The sequence below is a fragment of the Clavelina lepadiformis genome, chromosome 5 (genome assembly GCF_947623445.1).
Source record: "Clavelina lepadiformis chromosome 5, kaClaLepa1.1, whole genome shotgun sequence".
NCBI classification, from domain to species: domain Eukaryota; kingdom Metazoa; phylum Chordata; class Ascidiacea; order Aplousobranchia; family Clavelinidae; genus Clavelina; species Clavelina lepadiformis.
The window spans coordinates 20,703,283-20,723,488 of NC_135244.1; the positions used below are offsets into that span (position 1 = coordinate 20,703,283).

A 20,206-nucleotide genomic window follows, 5' to 3' on the forward strand; every position below is an offset into this window, starting at 1 on the left:
ACTGAAGTTGAAAAACTTTTCAACAACATGTAATTAGCACCACATTTGCATTATTTGTGACACACTATTGGCAGTGATTGCTTTAAAACCACCACATAATACTGTAATGTTTCAACATTCTTTCTCTGGTCTACAAACTGACAAAGAAAATTTTCTTTTAGACTTGCCCCACATTTCAAGAAACTAAGGAAAAGCTATTAGAAATCCCAAAATAAGTTTCTTACAGAAATGAGTAAACGCTACCCACTAATTTGGGATTTAGGAAAAAGAATAAAAATGCCGCCATGTTAACTAACGTTCAGAGGTAAGCCGATTTTAATTTCTGTAATATTAGATGTGACGTGAAGAAAAGCAAAGCTTTGAATCTATCATTCAAATTATACAAACATTAAACAGTTTTCAGCATATAAGCAGTTAGCAATGACCTAGCCTTAAATGGTCAAGCAAAGCCAAATAGAGGTTAACACTCACTGACCGGCTGACCTTAGCAACAATACCATATTTCGGTGGATACTTCCTGCAAAAGTTAAACTTATGCTAATCAATACTGAAACGTTAATGGCACTTTTTACAATTAAATTCCAATCTTTAAAATGTCGTTCCCTTCATCATTAAAACACTAATCGTGGTAGGAATTGCTGTCAAATTTTTGGACTATCGTACCCGGCACACCCTAAGCTACCAAGCGTGTTAAATACCACTAGCGGCGTTAAAGCAGTCGTTTTGGACTTATATATGGCAAGGCTGACCGATGCCATAAATAACGCATCAACTGACGCAATTCTTTTATATATTCAAGGGGTGAGTTTAACGACGTCTAATAACTTTCGTTGATAGAAGTAACTCGGTTGATATATTTGTCCTGCTAAACCTTGTGACATTTCTTGGATGCTATTTTTACTATTTACCTCCCAAAAATTACGCATCAGCTATTTTAAAGTTTTGGAAAAAGACGTAATCATTCAAGAATTTCACTGACAGCGGATTACCAAGTTTGCTAACGTTGTAGGAAATCCGCGTCTGCACTGATTAAACTACTTAGCATTTTAAGTCGATTTACTTTAATAGTGTTGAAATTACTTGAAGATTCGTTTTTTCTTAAAAGTACGCTTTTTAACTCGGTCGACTCTGAATAATAAACATATTTCGCAGTTTCTCTGATTAATAAACCTAATCTTTCTCTGACTTACACTAAACAAGAACTTCAGTTATGACTTATGAACAACCTAACAAATCATCGGGTTTGTTCAACAAGTTAGCAACCATGAAAACACTTCGAAAACGAGTTGCGACAGCTCTGCGATGTTGAACATGGATACGGTTGACCGAAAAGAAAAAAGCGCGCTAGAGTATTCGATGCTATAAATAACGTGAACATGCTTCGAGCCTATTAATACGCAAGGAAAGTGTATGAGGCCTTGTGCAATTTTATTTTCTCGAAACTGAAACAGTGATAGCCGACACGTTTGTTATTACGGATTGCATTACAGAGTTCTGGATGAAAAAAGCTGACAGCAAGAAACCAATGCAGTTATTGTTATGCATGTTGGCGCTATTATTTTCGCTGTTTTTCAATCTGTACCAATAATTGTTCTTGGATCTATAAACCTTCGCATTAAAACAAACTATTGTACTTGGTCGGAAAGCGTAAATCTTTATTGACGGCAAAAACAACAAAATCCATATAATACCCAATTTGGCATAGTACAGTGAATAAAAAGGCATTTGACGATCACAAATTACCAGTTGAGTTACAGTTGAATAAATAGAGTTCCTAACCAGATTTGCGTAAAGTATTTTGGTAAGTTTGATTGAGTTTGATAAGTTGCCTGGAACCACACAGTCAGAATGCTGAATTAGCAGTAACCTGACTTTGCAACTTACAGTCAACCGCAAGAGTATCAAATTCAATCAACAACTGATGAATGGTGATAACATTGCATATCTAAAAAACAAAATAGTAATTGGTTCCTTCAGTCACAAGATCCGTCTTTCCAGCCATCCCGCCATCTTTCCATGACTTTTGAACAATCAAATTCTGGTTTTCCAATCTTCTTATTAACCAGGTTATGTTGTACGCACATCCATTTTGAGAAAGTATATCGATCTCTCACGTCTGGACGACTTTCCTTTAAACTGTTCATAAATTTAAGTTAATTTTGATTAAGCTCAGATCGAAAACCACTAAAACTAAGAGATGAATTGATATTAATTATATTATCAAAACTTGGCGGATAAAGTTTTTTAGAAGCTGTGGTTATGATAACAACTTTTTACTAAATACTAATGCACATCTATCCAAACATACTAAACATTATTGATGAAAGCATTGTTTTTTATAGTTGAATTACATAACCTCAGGCAAACAACAACAAAATATGAATAAATCAAACTTTTTTCTGAAATCCTTTGCACAGTAATCACAGGGATAGAACTTGGAAAATAATTCCATGAAACCAGTCATGTCCGTCTTCTGTTTTTCCGAAGGTTTTTCAGGATAATAAGCAGCCATTGTGTGAAGAAATGACCAGGTGTTTCTGCCCAACTCTACATTTGTCAAAGGGCACTCTGCAGATGCTGAAGTATCAGGTTGTACCTGGGTGTATCACAGACTCTTAAAAATTGATAATGTGGTACTGTTGTCGCATTTTCTCACATTATAAAATGAAGACAAAGATTTTTTCCGTTTTTTATGTATGCTTTGCCGCTTTATATTAGTTCACGCTTAGCTTTAAAACAAGACCGACGGCACCAGTGTCACACACAGCTATTTCTCCTTGCACCAACCCTACTTACCTAGAACCACTAAACTGTGTTCCTTCTAAACATGAATTTTTTACGAAGCAACAAATCACCTGTTCATCTGATTCTTTCTTCTTCCTCCATGTCTTGAAATCGTCGCAGACTCTGCAAGCTCTTCGTGCACGTCGACCATAACTTTCCTCAGGAATATCTTCTTCCTGAAGCCCACCAAAAACTCTTCCAGCACTTCCCATTCAAGGATCTCAACTTTACGTCAAAAAAACTTAAAACATTGCACCTAAAAATCCAAAGATTTCACTATATTTTCCAGCCTAATGTGCACATTTTTATCACATTATCAGCATACTCAGATTTTAACACAAAACTACATTTAGCATTGCAGATATTAAAATATTTGGAGTACAAAAACAATGATGATGATACGAGCATTTAAATGAGTCTAAAAAGTTTTCAACAACAATTCCAATCTTAAAATAATGTGCCATAAAGTTTGATTTTTATTAGCTTTCTTTCTACCATTTAATCATTGTGACAAAGCCAGCCACTATACATTCAGAACTGAAACATTTTTATTTTCCTTAAGTTTGTTTAAGGAATGTAATGCGGCTACTATGATCAATAGAATGATACTTGGCAGTATAAAACAAGACAATATTATGATTCAAAAACTCAATGTAAATTGCAGTTGTAAAATTTTAAACTTTTGTCCAGATCAGATTGGATAATTGAACATAACATCTTGACGTGCCAATTCTAGCAACATAGGATCATCAAAGAATTTGCTGATGGACACATCTTCACTGAGTCCTTTCCTTCGGCGAGTTTTCACCATGAATTCCCTCGCTAAATGAGTTGCCGGCTGCGGTTCCAGTGGCCGAATGACAACACTCTTATCCAATGGATCACCAGGTACTATTTGCCAATGATGGAAAACAGAAAGGCAGAAAGCCTGGCCTTGTGTGTGGGTTCGAAGATCTGTTTCAAAGCCGAATGAATCTATGGCTGGAATGAAAGCTTTTATGGTGTACAAAGGCGAACCTGCTACTGGGGCATCTTGAGTGACATGTCCACGCCTCCTTGCGAGGACAGTATAGACAGCGGACACACAATCAGCCGGTGCGATGACCTCGACAAACATGTATGGTTCCATTAGCCTTGGAGTAGCCATGAGAAAGGCTGAGTATGCAACTCTGCGTGATGTCGGGATGATTTGACCACCACCTCTGTGCAGTGGCTCGTTAGCAATTACAGCATCCAGAATTTTGAACTTGACATTTCTAATTGGCTCATCACAAAGTGGCCCTTCCCTTGTACCCCACTGAAACCCTTGAACAATACTATCTTTGACTGATGCTAAAAGTCCCTTATCCACTTCAGATGGCAAGGTGTCGTCAACTAGAATATTTGGCCCAGCGTTGTCAGGCCCAAATGCCCATATTGATCGAGCAGCAAGTAAATCCCAGTCGTACTTGGTTTGGAAAAATTCTCCAAGTCGTTTACGATTCCAGCTTATCTGCACAACTTCCTTCTCAATGTCTTCAGCGAGCCCTTTCTCCAATGGCTCTGCAATCATGGTGAGTTTGTTTTTACGGTTCGGAGTTTCAGCAAAACATTTCAGAGATGATGTATCTACGACAGTTTCACAAAAAGCAACTACAGGATCAGCAACTTTGATGTCAATCTCGGCATAAATCTTTCTCAAATCGTGCATCACGCAGTCGAGGTACAGCTCCCCGGTGCCAAGCACAACGTGTTCTCCTGACTCCTCAACTTTTGTGGTGAGGAGGGGGTAACTTTTGTTCACTTTTCTCAAACCATCCAACATCTTCGGCAGCTCTGAAGGATTGACTGGTTCGACGGCAATTTTCACAACAGAATTTGTGTTGAATTTCAATGGTCGAAATATGTGCGCTTCTTCATTCCCTCGAGCCTGTGTGATGGTACTTGTCTTGACGATGGGCTCGTCCACACCCTCCATAAGCACCCAGTTGCCAGCCGGGACCCTGTTCACCTCCACTGTGTATCTTGCTTCGTTTATCCAAAGTCTACCCATTGTAAGCACACGAGAATCTTCTTCATCCTCCAGGGTGTAATTCTCACCTAAAACTTTCACAACATCACCGGCATGCACGGTTCCACTGATTACTCGGCCAAACACTCTAAAGCTAACTCCATCTTCTGTGGAGTACATCTTGCATGTGTGTACCATTAATGGACCATCGGGATCACAAGACTGCATTGCCACAGCTAGTTCAGAATCATCCAATGGGCCGCTGTATGTGTGAGCCACCTTAGTCGGAGCAGCTACATTAGGAGGGGGAATGTGCTCTACACACATATCAACAAAACCAGAGAAGTCGCCCATGAATCGGGAACAAACCAGTCTGAGCAAAGGCTTAATATTTAATTTCATTTCTTCTTTGTTTAAGTATACGTTGAGCTCATCGAGTACTCGAGGAAGAGTTGAATCCACATCCCCAACGACTTGAGCGAAGATCTTGTAAAGGGGTTCCAAAACAAATTCAACAAAGCTACGTTGTGCGTTTGTGTGTGGCGCCTTCTTTGCAAACTTGTGAGTTTTCTGATTGAAGTACACATCGCCCCACAGGCATTGGGAAAAAGTATTTGGGTTGAAATCTTCACCAAAATGCTTGACGTAGAGCTCGGCAAAAGATCTCAGCGTGAAGCAAAATGCATACTGTGAACTTGCAAAGCAAACGTTTCCTTTTAAGGGTGATACAACGGGGATGTTTTCACTGTCACTGAAGGTGCTTAGCAAGCCATTAACCTCGTCCACTATGTGCTTGAGCTTATAGTAAGCATCCATTGGAGGCAGCTTCAGTTCCAGTATGAGTCGGTCAATTTTATTAATGCAAATTGTAATCGCCAGCCGCTCTTGTAAGGCGTGCTTCAACATCCGTTCTGTGTTCAGCATCACACCTTCCGACGCATCAACAAATAAGACAATTCCATCACTTACACGAATGGCAGCTGTCGCCTCATCAGAAAAATTAACATGTCCAGGTGTATCCATGACATTGACCAAGAAGCTTTTGCCCTTACTATCAGGTAAGACCAAGGTAACAGGCTGGGATTTTATGCTCAAGCCGCGTTCTTGCTCGGTTAGCAAAGTGTCTGTGTAACGGAGGTCATGCTCTTCTCTTCTTGAGATATCAGAATGAGTCTGCTCAATCAGGCAATCAACAAAATTTGTCTTGCCGTGGTGTAAGTGTCCAGCAAGGACAACGTTTCTTATCAGTTCTGGATTGTCCATCATATCTGCAAGATATTCCATATCGTAAGTGGTATTTGGATATTCCTGTTCAACCAGGGCAAACTTCTTCCTTTTTATCGGAGCGATGATTGGTTCCGTGAGAGGCTGAGCATCTTCTTCTTCTACAATTGTCTCAACATCCGGACCATAAACCTCTTCATGGGTGGGGTAATACTTCTTGTCTTCATGAAGAACAACTTCCATTCCTTGCACTGCATTGCCTCCTTCCTCTTCCGCATTATCACTGTCAGCATTATCCAAGTCATCCTCTTCTTCAGGAGACAATCCTTCATCAACATCATCTTCTTCCTCTTCATCCGATTCTAGGCCTGGTCCTACATAGTTTCCAAACTCATCGTACATGTCAGCATCCATAGTGGCTTTAGAAGATTGGTTCTTACACCTTGAGCTGCAATGTAACTGCAAATGTTTTGTATTAGCAATTCATTACTGCTAAATTTTCAAAACGTTTTTCAACAACCTTTTATTTACATGGACACTAGAAAATGTCAAATTAACTGAATCGCAGTTTAAATACGTCATGCTAGCTGCTGTATATGTAGATTTCAACAAGGTAGGGTTTCTGAGACTTTGTTAACTCGCAACCCATTTTCTTAGGGTAAAAAATTCTGTGGCTCTTAGTAGCGGAAAAATTCATTTGTTTTATTTTTTGTCTTCAATGGGGGGAGAAAAAATTGTACTGACAAAGGTGGTCGCAAATATATTAGCAGTTAATGACAATAATTTCCACAAATTGGACGGGCAAATGTGACAAGGCCTCAAGAGCAAAAATGTGCATTACGGACTAATGAGAGAATGCAAAATAATTATTAGCGTTAGCACGGCCACCAAACCCACTTTTGAAACAGTTAACAAAAACGATTTAGCCCCAATACTGGTGATGAAAGCTTGCAGCTTGCATTATTAGTAGTATTATTAGTAGTTTGCGTTTACTTCTATTTGATTATATTAAGCTTTGCTGAACATGCTTAACCTATGTAATGCACCACATATAACACACAAACTCTTATGCAATAAACTGACCAAGTATTCAGATATTATACCAAACAAGTCCAGTTCGTAGGATTTAAAGCACTGTAAAATAAAAACTACAGAACATATTACCCAAATTTTTTTTTACCGTGTTAAGGAATTTATACGCTACTTACATAAGTAAAATCTTTACAAACTCATGCCCAGAATGCTTGTAATTTAAAAGGGAATCAAAGTGGGTCAAAATGTCCATTGTCAATTTGTTAAGTATATAGGCGATGGAAAACATCTTGCCAACCAAAAAAATGGAGGATGCAATTCGGAAAGGGTCTATTGCGTTGACCATATTTGCCTTTTCCTACTTTGGAAAACGGCGACCGGCAAAATAAGTGTCTACTTCACCGGCCGCAGGTTACTGAATTTAGGAAAATAGTCTACCAATTGCCGCAACTAGAAAATACAGCAGTTTTCAATGAGAAGAATAATTTTTATGTGATGACAGGCACTAAAACTTAACTTCTTTGTTTATTTATTATAAGTTGGCGTTCAAACAACCACTGGTTTTTCTTTGTTTAGGCCTAGGTCATTTGTTATAAATCGACGTGAAAATAAAAATGTTTGGCGTGCACATTGGTGAAGCTCATGCGTGCAGATACCACACTTTTCACAATGGCCAATTGCGTAACTATGGCTAGACATTTACCAAAGTAGTTTTTTCCAAACTCGGCAACCGGTGAAATAGACACCGCCAATGCCATACAGAATGGATTCAGGAGTGCCAACTGCGGTAAACGCAAACATTCACGAAAGGCGCCGATGAATTTAAAATAAACGTATGACTACATATCGCGTTAATTCTCAATTGCTAACTGCCTAAACCAGCTTTATTACTTAATGCTTGTTAGCCTATTGAACAATCAAATTCTTCATGAACATGTACCGGTAACATAACGTTCAGCTAACGTTTGTGATTTTGTGTCAGCGGCCAACTTAAAACAGCTTCACGTGCATAACGTTACAAGTGACAGAAAAGCGAAACTGTCATTTCTGTAAATGACTCATAGACAACTTATAGGTACAGAGAAAATAGTTGAAATCGCGACTGCAAAGTAATCCTGGTAACAAAAGTCATTTTAGTAGCTGAACATGTGTATGTGCAAATAACTAAATACACATAAAATAAAGGGGTCCATTTGTAACTACGTGAAAGTTTAAATGGTGATGATGGTTGTTCTTGCAGCACTTAAACCTCCTGACTAATGCGACCATATGTCCGGATTTCCTGTCATGTCCAGGATTTTGGTATTAAAACTTACGTTCGCGAGAAATTTTTAAAATAATCAAAGTCAAGAATTTTAAAATCTAGGACTTTATTGGTTATATGCATACATGAAGGACCGCAAATTCGCCATGTTTTGTAGTAATTATCTATGGAAGGACTTATACTTCTACCTAGAATTAATAATGCGATGTTTTTTTCAATGATTTTTGCAAAAGCTATACCAGGTAAAAAAAACGAAAAATGCGTAGGTGATAGCAATGAGAAATTATCGTGCGCAAATTAAGACTTTCCTCAAGGAAATATTCCGACGCTTAACTGAGCACGACACCAACAACCACCAAAAATACAACTTCACTTTGTATGCTGGTCGATTAGTAATCACTTCGGTGTTACATTTTAAGACAGTTTATTTGCATTTGTAGATGGTTTATTGCATAGGTCAACAGCAAAATTACAAAATTGTTCTTCAAATTTACGTTAAGTCAGCGGTAAATAGCATAGATAAATCAATCAAATGTCTCATCGTTGGGCGACCGTGCGGACAATTCCACGGATGATTGATCTGCGACATATGACGTATCAATTTTGTCATATTTTTCATATTCAAGGGAGTTCCTGACAAAAAAGCTAACTTTAATTTAATGCAACTTGTGAAGTACACTTGGATAGTTGCAAACAGTCTAATTCAAGCTGACCTATCATCACCGATTTCCGGCATGCGCGTGATGCGAACATTTTCCGGACTCGCGATGGCCGACACATCACTCCAGGTGCATCCGACAACATGAAGATCAGTTCCTCCACATCGTCACATCCGAACTCCCAGTTTTTACTTAACGGTACCCTCGTCAAATATAGGGTTTCTTGGTCGGATTCTGTAACACAAACATAACCTACTTACAGGCGACATGCTAATACTTAGCCTACAACAACTGTGTTTGTAAGATTGGGGCGTTGTTGGCCAAGCTTAGAATTAATACCAACCTTCATTTTTCTTTATCATGAAATCGAAACCATTTCGTTGAAAGATCGACATATTATCGGTCAGCACCAGTCGGTCTGCAGCTGTTAACTCAAGTTTTTGCGGTAAAACAAGTGTTTGGGTGTGGATCTCCGTAGTTTGTTGAAGCGTTTCAAAGTTATAAATCTCGTCGGAAGCATGCTGTTGGAAACAAAGCGCATTTCAAGTCTTACGCAAATTGTCACACATACAGCAGTTGCTGAAATGTTTTCTAGATAAAACACACACGAAAGTGAACTTATCAACTTATAAGCCCTTTTCAGTCTTGCCTGGTCTATAATAAAGAGATCCTTTCTGTGTCTGGCGATTATAAAACCGAGGTTGAATTGTCCGAGCGGCGTCATCTCGAGAAAGGCGTCTTTGCATAAATTTCGGCTCAACTCATTTTCTGCAGTCGTATTTTCACACGGATTGATTTTCGCTCGAAAACGTGACGTCACCTCTGAATTTTGCCCGTCGTCACCTGCAAAGCAAAACCAAATCACTGAGTTTCAAATTTATGTTGAAAACACAATTCACTTTTGGATCCTGACTTCAGGCGACCCTCCATTTATAAACGTCAGAGTCAAGAAGAACGGTGATAAGTTGCCACGTACAAAATGATGCTTTGTATAAAATGCACCAAAGACATTACCCAGGTTTAAGAGTTTCTTTTTCAACAACTGCATAGAAAATGACAGCGGTTCTTTGTGCAAGCACTTTGTGTTTGTGTCTTCGTCGTATACAACGGTCGGTTCCCTATCGGATGCCGGATATTGTTCAACGTCCCTTTCTGCGTCTTCCACTGAAGATGTGGAATAAAATGAAGTTCTATTTGCAATCAATGGCGCGGAGAACTTCTCTTCTGGATTCGGATCTAAGTCACATGACTTTATATATTCGATTTTTACAGCACCCTCGCTTTCACTGTGAGGTGATTTTGCACCTGCGGCTACATTTTGTGAAGCCAGCTCGAATTCTCTGTCAGAGTTTGATGTTTTTGTAAATGCTTCGGTCCTTGGCAGCTTCGCACCAGAAGGATACTTTGAAGGCAACTCTGATGCAGCACGTTTCCGATCACTGGATGGGGGGTGTCCAACGCTGTCGCCTTTCCGCTTAAACTTTGACAAAAGGCTAAAAACACAAGTCTCGTCTTGTGCATTGATCGTCGTCGACTGAGAGTGAGTTTCGTCGATTTTCCCCGAGAATGAACTTTGATGGAAGATATCTGTATCGCCGTCATCCGTCGCGTCACACCTTCCGTCTTCCACCGCTCCTTTTACGCTCCTTTGAAAGTTATTTGTGAAATTGCCTGCATAAAAATTTGAATTCTTGATTACAGTATACCTAAAATTGAGAAATCGAACGAGATACTTTACATAAAGTCGAAAGACATCAACTACACAGGTGTCATTCACGAAGTTCATTTTACAAGTTGTACTAACATAATGAACCAAACGCAATTCCCTACCCGAGTGAAGTGATTGCCTAACGCTGCCGATTTCTTGTTTTCCATCTTGCTTATACAACTCTATCATGGAAGTCTTCACAATGGCAAGAAGCAGCTTTTCGTGATGTAGGAAGACTTGTCGTTTGTTGGGGGTAACGTTCACGTCAACGCTTTCTCTCTTCGTTTCAATATTCAGCACGACAAAGGGATACTGATGCCTAAACAAGAACGGACTGCTTGTTAGTCCAGGTCTGGTGGTATTGACAGTTTGTAAGGTATCGGAATAATTCTTTCCATACTAAGGTAAGTCTATGCAGGACTTAGACTTTCCGCTCGAGTCACGGGTACATTGTCCATATATTTTATTTGCATTTTTGCCGGATTTGGAACTGTTCACTGGTACCATCCCGCAAGTTTCTTTAACTTCCCAACAAAAGCAATGCCACGAAAGCGTAACCAATCATCAAGCACACATTTCAAATTTGCAAATGCGACGCTCTTTCCACCAAGTCATAAATCAATTGATTTGATAAGAAGTATCACTGCTGTTTTAAGCAACTCCAAATGCATTAACGACACTTGCTCCTGTTCAGTAGTCCTGGTGAACAGTTCTTAATTAGGGCAATTCGATATAAAAAAAAAAACAAATAAAAAATGTGCGACAATCGGAACTTGCACAAAGGCTAGCTTGGTAACAGGGGCTTGAGTGATAAGGAATCATCGCCGGTTTTAAGTCGTGCAAAGACTTTCTCATTCTGAAGGTAAAGAGTAGCTATGATTAGAAATATACCAAAAAAGTGTTACCAGACCTGTTGTATGAATGAAAAACTTCATTTATGACTTTTGCCAGGCGAACCAGGTCGACCGGCCTTGAGTTAATAAAGAAAAACTGTCGATCAGAACTAGACCTCCCATTGCCATGCACCGTATCCGACACCAAACCGCTGATGGTGTACAGCTTGGAAATCTCGAGTGCTTCACTCTCCTTTATGTGGTAATCTTCGCATACCTTAAGCCGCAAAATTAAATTTAAAAGCTAATTTGGAAACAAACTGAAATGATATAGATTAGTTTGAATAAAGTGAGAAGGCATGGGGAATTTATTATTAAAAATATGTATTGTTTATAATGTATAACAAGTATATTGTTTGTAACATATTTGTACACAAATGCTTAAGAATTCCATTTAATTTTCTATATTTCAAAATTGTATTTTTGTATTCTATTAAAATCTATCCGGTTCACAAAAAGATCAGTGTCTGGCATTGCATTTGACAAAGACAAGAAACTACATAGACGGCACAAAGGAAACCAGTCAAAATCCCTGAAATTTCGAAGTATTTTTACAAGTTACCTCGGCTGATGGTGATATCTGTTTAAATTCTTTCAACGTCTTTAATTGCTTAGCTCCAAATATAGAAGCGATGTTCTTCTCAAGGGAGGCAAATCCTTGCGTAGCCAGGACAACCGACTTCTTTCCTGATCCAGTCTCAAAAAACAAACATTGCAAAATGAGATTATTTTAGTGAGTGCAAAATCAACCCAACTAAATTGCATGGCATGTCACGTATGTGCACATAAAAGTATTCAGCAGAAATCCATACAGTGGTCTAGTATGCTTGAAATGTTTTTCCTGCTACTGTATTACAAAACCTGTTGATCAAAATAATTACCTGGTTACTGCAAGATATCTTTGCATCCGTGGAAATGATACAATATGCACTTAGAACTCCCAATGCCTTCGTATATTCCTATAAACCATGTTAGAAGTTTTAGGAAATTCATTCATGTGAAGTTGACAGCCAAAAAATATATAAAAAATCCTGGGCAAGTTAACCGTGCGACAGTAGAAGTACAACACCATTTCCTACCTTTTTGATATTCTTTTTGAATTCTTTGTGACGTACAGGCAGAGATGAAAATATATTGCGGAGAGTAACCGTGGTACCTGTCTGTCTTGCTGTGCTTGTTTCGTTGATGATGTGACCGTCATGATTGTAGTCGAGTTTGTATGCAATCCTAAAGTGATTAATTACATCTGATGTGAACATAGAATTTAAGACAGACTAGAAAAATTTCAGAACTGTATATGAAGCTGACAAAGTTATACATTTCATCACACATATCCACCACAAAATATCGATATTTGTCTCGTCATGCTTGCTGCTGATTGTGACATCACTAATTCCATGACAACTGACATCTACTTACGTTTCATTTGCATATTTTGTGCTTATTGTTACATCACAAAGAGCACATAATGAGCTAAGTGCTTCACCTCGGAAACCAAACGTCCCTGCAGCTTCGAGATCAGAAAAATCTCTCAGTTTTGAAGTTTGATGTTTCAATGCTGTAAGTTTAAAACTTGTTTTAAAATATAAACGATTATGAAGTTTCATAGATGTTTATGAAAGAATTAATCTAAAGACAGTTTGTTTATAGAAATAGATTAACCAAGAGACATTTATTGCTTTAAATTACTCAGAGCTGCAAAATTTTTCTTCTCGACTCCAGATCCATTGTCGATGACTTCAACCTGTTCCAGCCCCCAATCCTTTAACTTGACTTCTAAGAAAACATATTCAATATTTTAATCAAAACCAAACAAATTACAAACAATATGCAGCAGCTAAACACACAGATTACCGATGTGTTCATTAATTTGACTCACCGACGCAATTCGCTCCGGCATCTAAACTATTCTCCACAAGTTCTTTAATTGCAGTTGCTAGATCCAGTACGACCTGACCGGAGCATATTTGATGAACCGTACCTTTGTCAATTGCTTTTATTTCAGCCATGTATATAAATGAAGTTTGTTGACAATTTATTTTCATGCCTTAAGTTTAATTATTAAAATGATAAAATGTAATCATTAGCAAATTAATCATTGACACAGTAGACAGAAGGTGATAACAAGAAAAATATGGTTTAATTTACGTGGGCATTAGGTATAGCAACAATTTCTATAAAACACGTTAACTTGATTCTTAATTACGTTGAAGACGTTTTCAAATTTATCTTGTAAAGTCTTGTATCACATGCAATAACAAATCCGGTATGGTTCTACAGTGCGTCACCACAAGTTAATATTGTCTGCATTCAAAGGATTTGATTGGTTCAAACAACCACCAGCTACACCAATGAAACACGTGTTAAAAAGTACGTCATGTTAAATGCTATTTGATTGTAGAGCGACGGTAACAAAATTTATATCCTTAGACTGAGGAGAGTTTTTCCACGATGTAAAATCAGCGATAATTCCTCACAGCTCCAACGTTACATAAAGGAAATACTATATATTTTTTGCTGTATTATAATAAATTAGTTGTATTGCAACTAAAGCTGTTAAGTGGCAGTCATATTTCCTGTTGTTTAGAAACTGTACAGCAAATTTACATAAGAGAGTAATAAAGAAAGAAACAATGTATATGATCATAAGCAATGATTACAGGGTAAAAACATTAGTTTGGCAAATCATGGCATGAAGTCAACTATCAATCTGAAATATAACTCACAAAATTGCTTAAAACTTATATTTTCCATTTAGCGTTTGCTATAGAGTTAAAGAATAGCAATCCAGATGGATCGAATCCTTCTTTCTAACCTCCAATCAAGGAAATTGTCTCGCTCGAGACTTTTGCAATTTATCTCGAGATAAATCGATGCATTTTTTCCTCTCTGCTTCCCCAACATCCTGAGCTCCTTCGTACATCTCTATCGCTATTTGGAATAACTCAGCTGCTCGGTCAAACTTTCGAATAAAACGGTAACTCTCGCCGGCTTGATAACAACAAGCACCGGAGATGACAAACTCCTTGGCGTGTTGCCCAAAGACTTGGGTCATAACTGACAAACCTGCAGAGCAATATTCCCCTGCTTCTTCGTACTTCTGGATATAGAATAAGGTCGACCCGATTCGACTCAAAAACTTGCTCAAAAGGAAGGCTTTTTGAGCAACAGAATCTGTCTCTGTTGCACTGATTCTTTCGTGCAATTCTTTCAAAATTGGCATTCCAATCTCTCCTATATCTTTGACTTCCCCTTTTAGAAACATTTGCATTATTGTGTTGGCAGCCGAGTGGCCACAGTCGTTTAATCGATACATCTTATTGTCAGGATTTGATAGCTTGTTGCATACATCGCTGGCGACCACCAAAGCTGTAAGGGACAGTTTATGCTGCAGGTTGTCACGCAGAGTGTCCGAAATACTGATAATGTCCTTGATGAGTGGTTCACAATTGGAATTCAAGGCAGGCAAATCGGCTTGAAATAGTGCCTGGAAAGCATGAAGGAGCTCTCTGTCCTCCTTGATGCCAGCGTCTAATTTTTGTTTTATGGTCTCAACCGTTTGCTGCAGGTTTCCAAGAGTGTCTAAAATAATAGCACATATCAAACAATGGGATACCGTAGCATATTAATGCAGTGAACTAAAATTATACGGAACTTAACAACATACGAGGAACATTGCAGATAATTTGTTTTTTTGAAAAAAACATAAATGTAAATTATTACAAAAATGTATATCATGACAGTTTTACTTGATCTACTTGGCTGAGCTACTGGTGTAGCTGGTGCATGTGACGGTGAAGATGCTGGTTTTGGGCTTGTTCTTGTTGCTGTCTTACTAGAAACAACCAATGGTGCACTTTGAGCTGTTTGAATCCAATCAACCGGGTCCTGGAGAAAAGAAAAAATGTAGTTTATTTTAATATATTAAGAATGTTTTTATATAGCAGTACTGGGATATAAAAATACTGTTTCAGCCTTTCTGTAAAATCAGTAAAACTTATTGCGTAGAAAAACTTACAGGTGGCTGCAGGGATTGGGCTCTGTCCATCTTCACTTTGGCTAGTTCAATGTTCTTTTTCATGGCTTCTTTGTCTAAGTCTTTGACACTATTGTACATTTCGAGCGTTTTTTGAAAATAATGGACAGCGTAGAGATATTTTCTCATGCAATGATATGCTTTTCCAGCAATATAGTGGCACCCACCATAAACCACAAATTGCTTTGCGTTGCTCCCAAAAGCTTTGTCCAACACAGATATCCCGGCTTTGGCATTTTCGATTGCTTCATTCCCTTTCCCAATGAAATAATAGGTAGTCCCGATGCGATTAAAACACTTGCACAGCAAATATGCTTTGTGTTCCTTGTCAATGTTATCGTTAACTGACTGCAATGCTTTCAGCAGCTCCATATGGCTCACTAGCGCCCCCTTTTCAATTTCATCCTTTCTCGATGTGTTACGCAAAGCGATGACAACTTCCATCGTGGCATGGCTACAGCTGTCCAATTTAAGCATTTTGTCTTCGTTACTTGTCATACTGCTGCACAAGTCCGCAGCAAACATGATAAGTGACAGGGACATCAAATGTTGTAGCTTGTCACAGAGCATTTTCGAAACTTCCAGAACATCTTCTATTACTTTGTTATAATCCAAGCTCAGTTCTTTTGTATTTAACGGGATTAATTCTTTAATTGCGCACAAGATTGCCTCATAATCGCCTCGTTTCAATTTTGTTTTGATGAAAGAAATTTGATGTAAAATTTTTTCACTCATACCTGGAGAAGACATGTCCAATGAGCTCAGGCACTTCATAGTAGGTAAAACATGATAGAGAGTCTTCTTACCTGAATGCTTTGAAGAGGTTGAATTATCTTCACAAAATGCTTCAAATCTCCAATAAACAGTAAGACATAGAAGTTCACCAGATATTAAATTCACAAATACGAAAGCTATACAACAGTTATGATCTTAACCAATGCCAAATTCTAAAGCGCATTATTCGATAACCACTATGCAACATAGAAATGTTGAAATTAGAAATATAGTCACTTTGTAAGGACGCACACTACTTTTTCCATGAACTTAAAAGGATTGTTACTCCACATACTATAAACATGTCATGTTCAAACATAGTTTTGTCAAAAGAACATAATGCTCTATAAATTTGATTTGAAGTGTAAAGCATATTAAAGATTTATGTTTATAAAAGAAACTATTGCAAGATGCAAAGCGCACCCTATACATTTCAGCTACAACAAAACACTTTTATGTGACTACTGAGGTTTCATGCAACATGGCAATTTACACAAGTACAATGCATAATCAACTAAATTAAGAAATTTTAAATGAATATCGAACGTGATTTGAAAAAATAATAGCTAAAATTAGCATTCAATCAACTACCGGTCTACCGCTTAATATTATCAACTCAAAATTCCTTCCAACAAATCTAAATTATCAGTAAGCGTCTTCTTATCTATGAATGACAGTAAAAAATAGACCTATTCACATAAAGTATTACCAGCGGTAATGTAATATGTATGTATACTACATATATGATTCTCAGCACACTTAAATCATAAATAGAACAAGCATAATATAGAAAGTAAGAAACACCAATTAGCAGTTTCATAAAACATATCAAATTTTCTTGTCTTGTTAAGTACGTAGTGTTTTTAAGTATTAGTACTTTTAAAACTGAGATTATTTTCAAGGAAATTGCCTTGCCGGAGATTTCTGCAATTTATTTCGAGATAAATCGATGCATTTTCTCTTCTCATCCTTTCCAACATCCTGAGCTCCTTCGTACATCTCAATCGCCTCCTCAAAGAGCTCTGCTGCTTCATCAAACTTCCTCATGAAGCGGTAACTCTCACCGGCTTAAAAGCATGTAGCGCCGGTGATGACAAACTGCTTGGTACCATCTCCCAGCATGTTGGTGATTATCGATATTACTGTATAATTTATAAAATTTTCAATTTCTATCGGCGATGTCGAAAAAAGGTTCTTCATTGTTTTCTGCTGCATTCTTGTCTTCCGCTGATGCCATAATTATAACAAAATATTTTTGTATTATGTTCAAACACCTAACCCTGGGAAAAAGAAAAATATATTGAAGTTTGTTTAAGTACGCCAAGTTATCAATGTGTGGAAAAGGTAGTTGTCATCTTATTGATCATTTTGTAGAATGATCAACAACTGTTTCTGTAGTTTGACAAGGAAAAACATTTTGCATGGTTTGAACAGAATAAGAAATAGTGAAAATCAGACAAAGGAGAAATTTAAACTAATTTTTATTAAAAAATTTGCAGTTTGTTTGTTCTCAGATGTGAGAGCTATGTTATCCATGAGTTCAAGAATAGATCTACAACAGTACATTTCACTGTTTCTTCCTATTTAGTTTGAGTTTCTAGGTCAAAAGATTGCAGCTGAATGCACTAAATGAAGCAAATATGACAATCACAGTTTGACTTACTCTCTCAGCAGCTAAAGCAGCTTCAGTACAAAATACTTTTTTGAACAAGATGGACGATATTCGCACATCACCTTTTTATCATTTTTTTAAATTTTACATATTTCAAAATTTCATATATTTCCTCAAGCGACTTAAGTATAGTTTTTTCTGATATCAAATTTTATAACGAAATTACAAAGCTAACTCTTAAACAAAACTATTGATGTATTTAAAAAAATAATACCGACCTGTATAACAAAAAATTGCAACTTACGAAGTCATTTGGCAGCAACAAACACTAGCACATGTTAATGTGCATTGAAACAAAAACAAGGTAGCAAAGATCACTCAAAAGAACAGAATCCTTGAAATACTCAAGAACGTAACACTTCACTAACACTTTACACTTAGTAACATTTTACTGAAAAATTCTGTACATTGCTTCCACACTGTGGCAAGAGCACGTGGCACGAACGGTTATAAACAACCGAAACTACTTCGAAGAGAACCTGGTTCCCTGAAATTCAAAGTTAACTGAAAAATTAACGCATTTATTTAAAACTTTTTAGTGAAGGTACAATACGTTATGAGGTACAACTTGTTTTCTGGATGACTAGATGACATGAACTTTGACTCCTGTACTGTTTTGTATGCTAGCTCTACAAAACACTGTCTCTAGCACGGCATTTTTGCAACCTATCATTACAATAATCGATGCATTTTCTCTTCTCTTCCTCCTCAACATCCTGAGCACCTTTGTACATCTCGATCGCTTTTTCCAACATTTCTATGGCATCATCAAACTTTTGCATGAGCCGATAACATTCACCAACTTCATAGCAACAAGCGCCAGTGATGAGAAACTCCTTTGCCTTGTCTCCATGCATGTTGGTGATTGTTTTTAACCCCTCAGAGAAATAATTGGCTGCATCTTTGTAATTATTAATGAAGAAATGGCACCAACCCAACCGACTAAAAAAGTGACACAAGATAAATGCTCTTGGTGCACTGGCATCAGTTTCAACGGACTTCATCTCTTCATAGAGATGCTGCATCATTGGCAGAGTGTACCGTTCTATGTCATATTTTTTATCATCTAAGAACATGTGCTTAGCCGTAATGTTTGCCAAGTGACCACATTCGTCCAGCCTATTGATTTTAATATCAGGTTTGGAGAAAGTTTTACATAGATTACCGGCTAACCACAGCATAGATAGACATTCATGATATTGTTGAAGATCTTGTAGAGACTGGATTACACCAATAATATCATCAAACACTTTGTCACAGTTATCCCGTTGGTCAGATATATTGACCTGGAAAAACTGTCGAAGAATCGATTCCAACTCGCCGTCACCTTCAGATATTTTAACTTTCACCAAATCAATCAATCGATTAAGTTTATCTAATGGACCTAGAAAAGTAAAAGAAAATTTAAATCTATTTCATTCTGTGTCTGTTATCTCATTCCATAAATCCAGTGGAATTCAAATATGTTAAATTAAAAGTGTACTATACCCACAATGTTAATAACAAAGATTACACAAGTACCAAGTGCATACAACCCAAAGTATGTTATGATGTTAACCTATTAACCATTATTCTTGAGATTAATATACACAAACATGCCACTCTAAAGATGCTTGAAGTTTAACAGCAAGAATCAGAAGCAAGTGTTAATTCACGTAATCTACTTCTGCAGTATGTATCTTTTAGAGATACAATTTTAGCTTACACATACAGATATTACCAGGTTGCTTGCTACATGCTCTAAAAACCATAATATTTCTAAAACTGTATGTTTTACACAATACATCACCGAAACACCATGGGCTTTTCATGCTTTACCAAACCTGGTAAGTGAATTGGTAAAGAGTTGCTTGAAACCGGAAACCATTTTCAAGATTGCGCAAGTGGAGATTCCGCTTTGCACCATTTTGCAACAGCATTATTATTTTTATAACGAAACGTAAGTATTTTTTACTTTTTAATATCCTAAATTGAACTTTAAATTAGAAACATTGAGCATTTGTAAGCAAATGGATACATAATTAGTAAACAACTTCTTACTTTCTTCAGGGTGTGAGGAAGCTTCTTCATTGTTTTCTGTTTCATTCTTGCCTTCGGTTGACGCCATTTACAATACAATTTAGATTTCTATTTTAATGTCTAAAAAGAAAAGGGAGATAAAGTTTTTTAC

At 37.4% G+C, this 20,206-nt stretch overlaps 5 protein-coding genes across 5 annotated transcripts; all 5 read right to left on the minus strand.

Annotated features, from left to right (window-relative positions):
• Positions 1-1,628: 1,628 nt before the first annotated feature.
• LOC143459504 (FAD-linked sulfhydryl oxidase ALR-like) lies at positions 1,629-2,996 on the minus strand. The gene is made up of 3 exons (XM_076956695.1): positions 2,856-2,996; positions 2,394-2,596; positions 1,629-2,136 (listed from the first exon to the last, which is right to left on the minus strand). Exons 1-3 carry the CDS (start codon positions 2,994-2,996, stop codon positions 1,974-1,976), a joined length of 507 nt encoding a protein of 168 aa, XP_076812810.1. The 3' UTR covers positions 1,629-1,973.
• A 44-nt stretch (positions 2,997-3,040) lies between these two features.
• LOC143459503 (116 kDa U5 small nuclear ribonucleoprotein component-like) lies at positions 3,041-7,203 on the minus strand. Its single transcript, XM_076956694.1, has one exon. The coding sequence runs from the start codon at positions 6,410-6,412 to the stop codon at positions 3,476-3,478; it is 2,937 nt and encodes a 978-aa protein (XP_076812809.1). The 5' UTR covers positions 6,413-7,203; the 3' UTR covers positions 3,041-3,475.
• A 1,504-nt stretch (positions 7,204-8,707) lies between these two features.
• LOC143460882 (mismatch repair endonuclease PMS2-like) lies at positions 8,708-13,599 on the minus strand. Its single transcript, XM_076958549.1, has 13 exons — positions 13,434-13,599; positions 13,244-13,330; positions 12,974-13,112; positions 12,634-12,781; positions 12,436-12,513; positions 12,117-12,251; positions 11,572-11,771; positions 10,784-10,980; positions 9,968-10,624; positions 9,603-9,796; positions 9,297-9,474; positions 9,008-9,187; positions 8,708-8,927 (listed from the first exon to the last, which is right to left on the minus strand). Exons 1-13 carry the CDS (start codon positions 13,597-13,599, stop codon positions 8,785-8,787), a joined length of 2,502 nt encoding a protein of 833 aa, XP_076814664.1. The 3' UTR covers positions 8,708-8,784.
• Positions 13,600-13,601: 2 nt separating this feature from the next.
• Positions 13,602-16,571, minus strand: LOC143460883 (uncharacterized). Its single transcript, XM_076958550.1, has 4 exons — positions 16,397-16,571; positions 15,573-16,327; positions 15,304-15,442; positions 13,602-15,136 (listed from the first exon to the last, which is right to left on the minus strand). The coding sequence occupies exons 2-4, from the start codon at positions 16,323-16,325 to the stop codon at positions 14,376-14,378; spliced, it is 1,653 nt and encodes a 550-aa protein (XP_076814665.1). The 5' UTR covers positions 16,326-16,327; positions 16,397-16,571; the 3' UTR covers positions 13,602-14,375.
• Positions 16,572-17,887: 1,316 nt separating this feature from the next.
• LOC143460887 (uncharacterized) lies at positions 17,888-20,177 on the minus strand. Its single transcript, XM_076958557.1, has 2 exons — positions 20,077-20,177; positions 17,888-19,420 (listed from the first exon to the last, which is right to left on the minus strand). Exons 1-2 carry the CDS (start codon positions 20,141-20,143, stop codon positions 18,666-18,668), a joined length of 822 nt encoding a protein of 273 aa, XP_076814672.1. The 5' UTR covers positions 20,144-20,177; the 3' UTR covers positions 17,888-18,665.
• Between the last annotated feature and the right edge of the window lie 29 nt (positions 20,178-20,206).

Coding starts and splice junctions, on each gene's coding strand:
- LOC143459503 (XM_076956694.1), bottom strand. CDS start 6,412: ATGGATGCTGACATGTACGATGAGTTTGGAAACTATGTAGGACCAGGC.
- LOC143459504 (XM_076956695.1), bottom strand. CDS start 2,996: ATGGGAAGTGCTGGAAGAGTTTTTGGTGGGCTTCAGGAAGAAGATATT. Junction 2,597..2,855: donor AGAAAGAATCAGATGAACAG/GTGATTTGTTGC, acceptor TGATACACCCAG/GTACAACCTGATACTTCAGC. Junction 2,137..2,393: donor GCAAAGGATTTCAGAAAAAA/GTTTGATTTATT, acceptor ATTTATGAACAG/TTTAAAGGAAAGTCGTCCAG.
- LOC143460887 (XM_076958557.1), bottom strand. CDS start 20,143: ATGGCGTCAACCGAAGGCAAGAATGAAACAGAAAACAATGAAGAAGCT. Junction 19,421..20,076: donor TTCCTCACACCCTGAAGAAA/GTAAGAAGTTGT, acceptor TTACTTTTCTAG/GTCCATTAGATAAACTTAAT.
- LOC143460882 (XM_076958549.1), bottom strand. CDS start 13,599: ATGAAAATAAATTGTCAACAAACTTCATTTATATACATGGCTGAAATA. Junction 9,797..9,967: donor AAAGAAACTCTTAAACCTGG/GTAATGTCTTTG, acceptor TTTGCTTTGCAG/GTGACGACGGGCAAAATTCA. Junction 9,188..9,296: donor CATGATAAAGAAAAATGAAG/GTTGGTATTAAT, acceptor TTTGTGTTACAG/AATCCGACCAAGAAACCCTA.
- LOC143460883 (XM_076958550.1), bottom strand. CDS start 16,325: ATGAGTGAAAAAATTTTACATCAAATTTCTTTCATCAAAACAAAATTG. Junction 15,443..15,572: donor CCCAATCCCTGCAGCCACCT/GTAAGTTTTTCT, acceptor TCTTTTCTCCAG/GACCCGGTTGATTGGATTCA. Junction 15,137..15,303: donor AGCTCAGCCAAGTAGATCAA/GTAAAACTGTCA, acceptor CTATTATTTTAG/ACACTCTTGGAAACCTGCAG.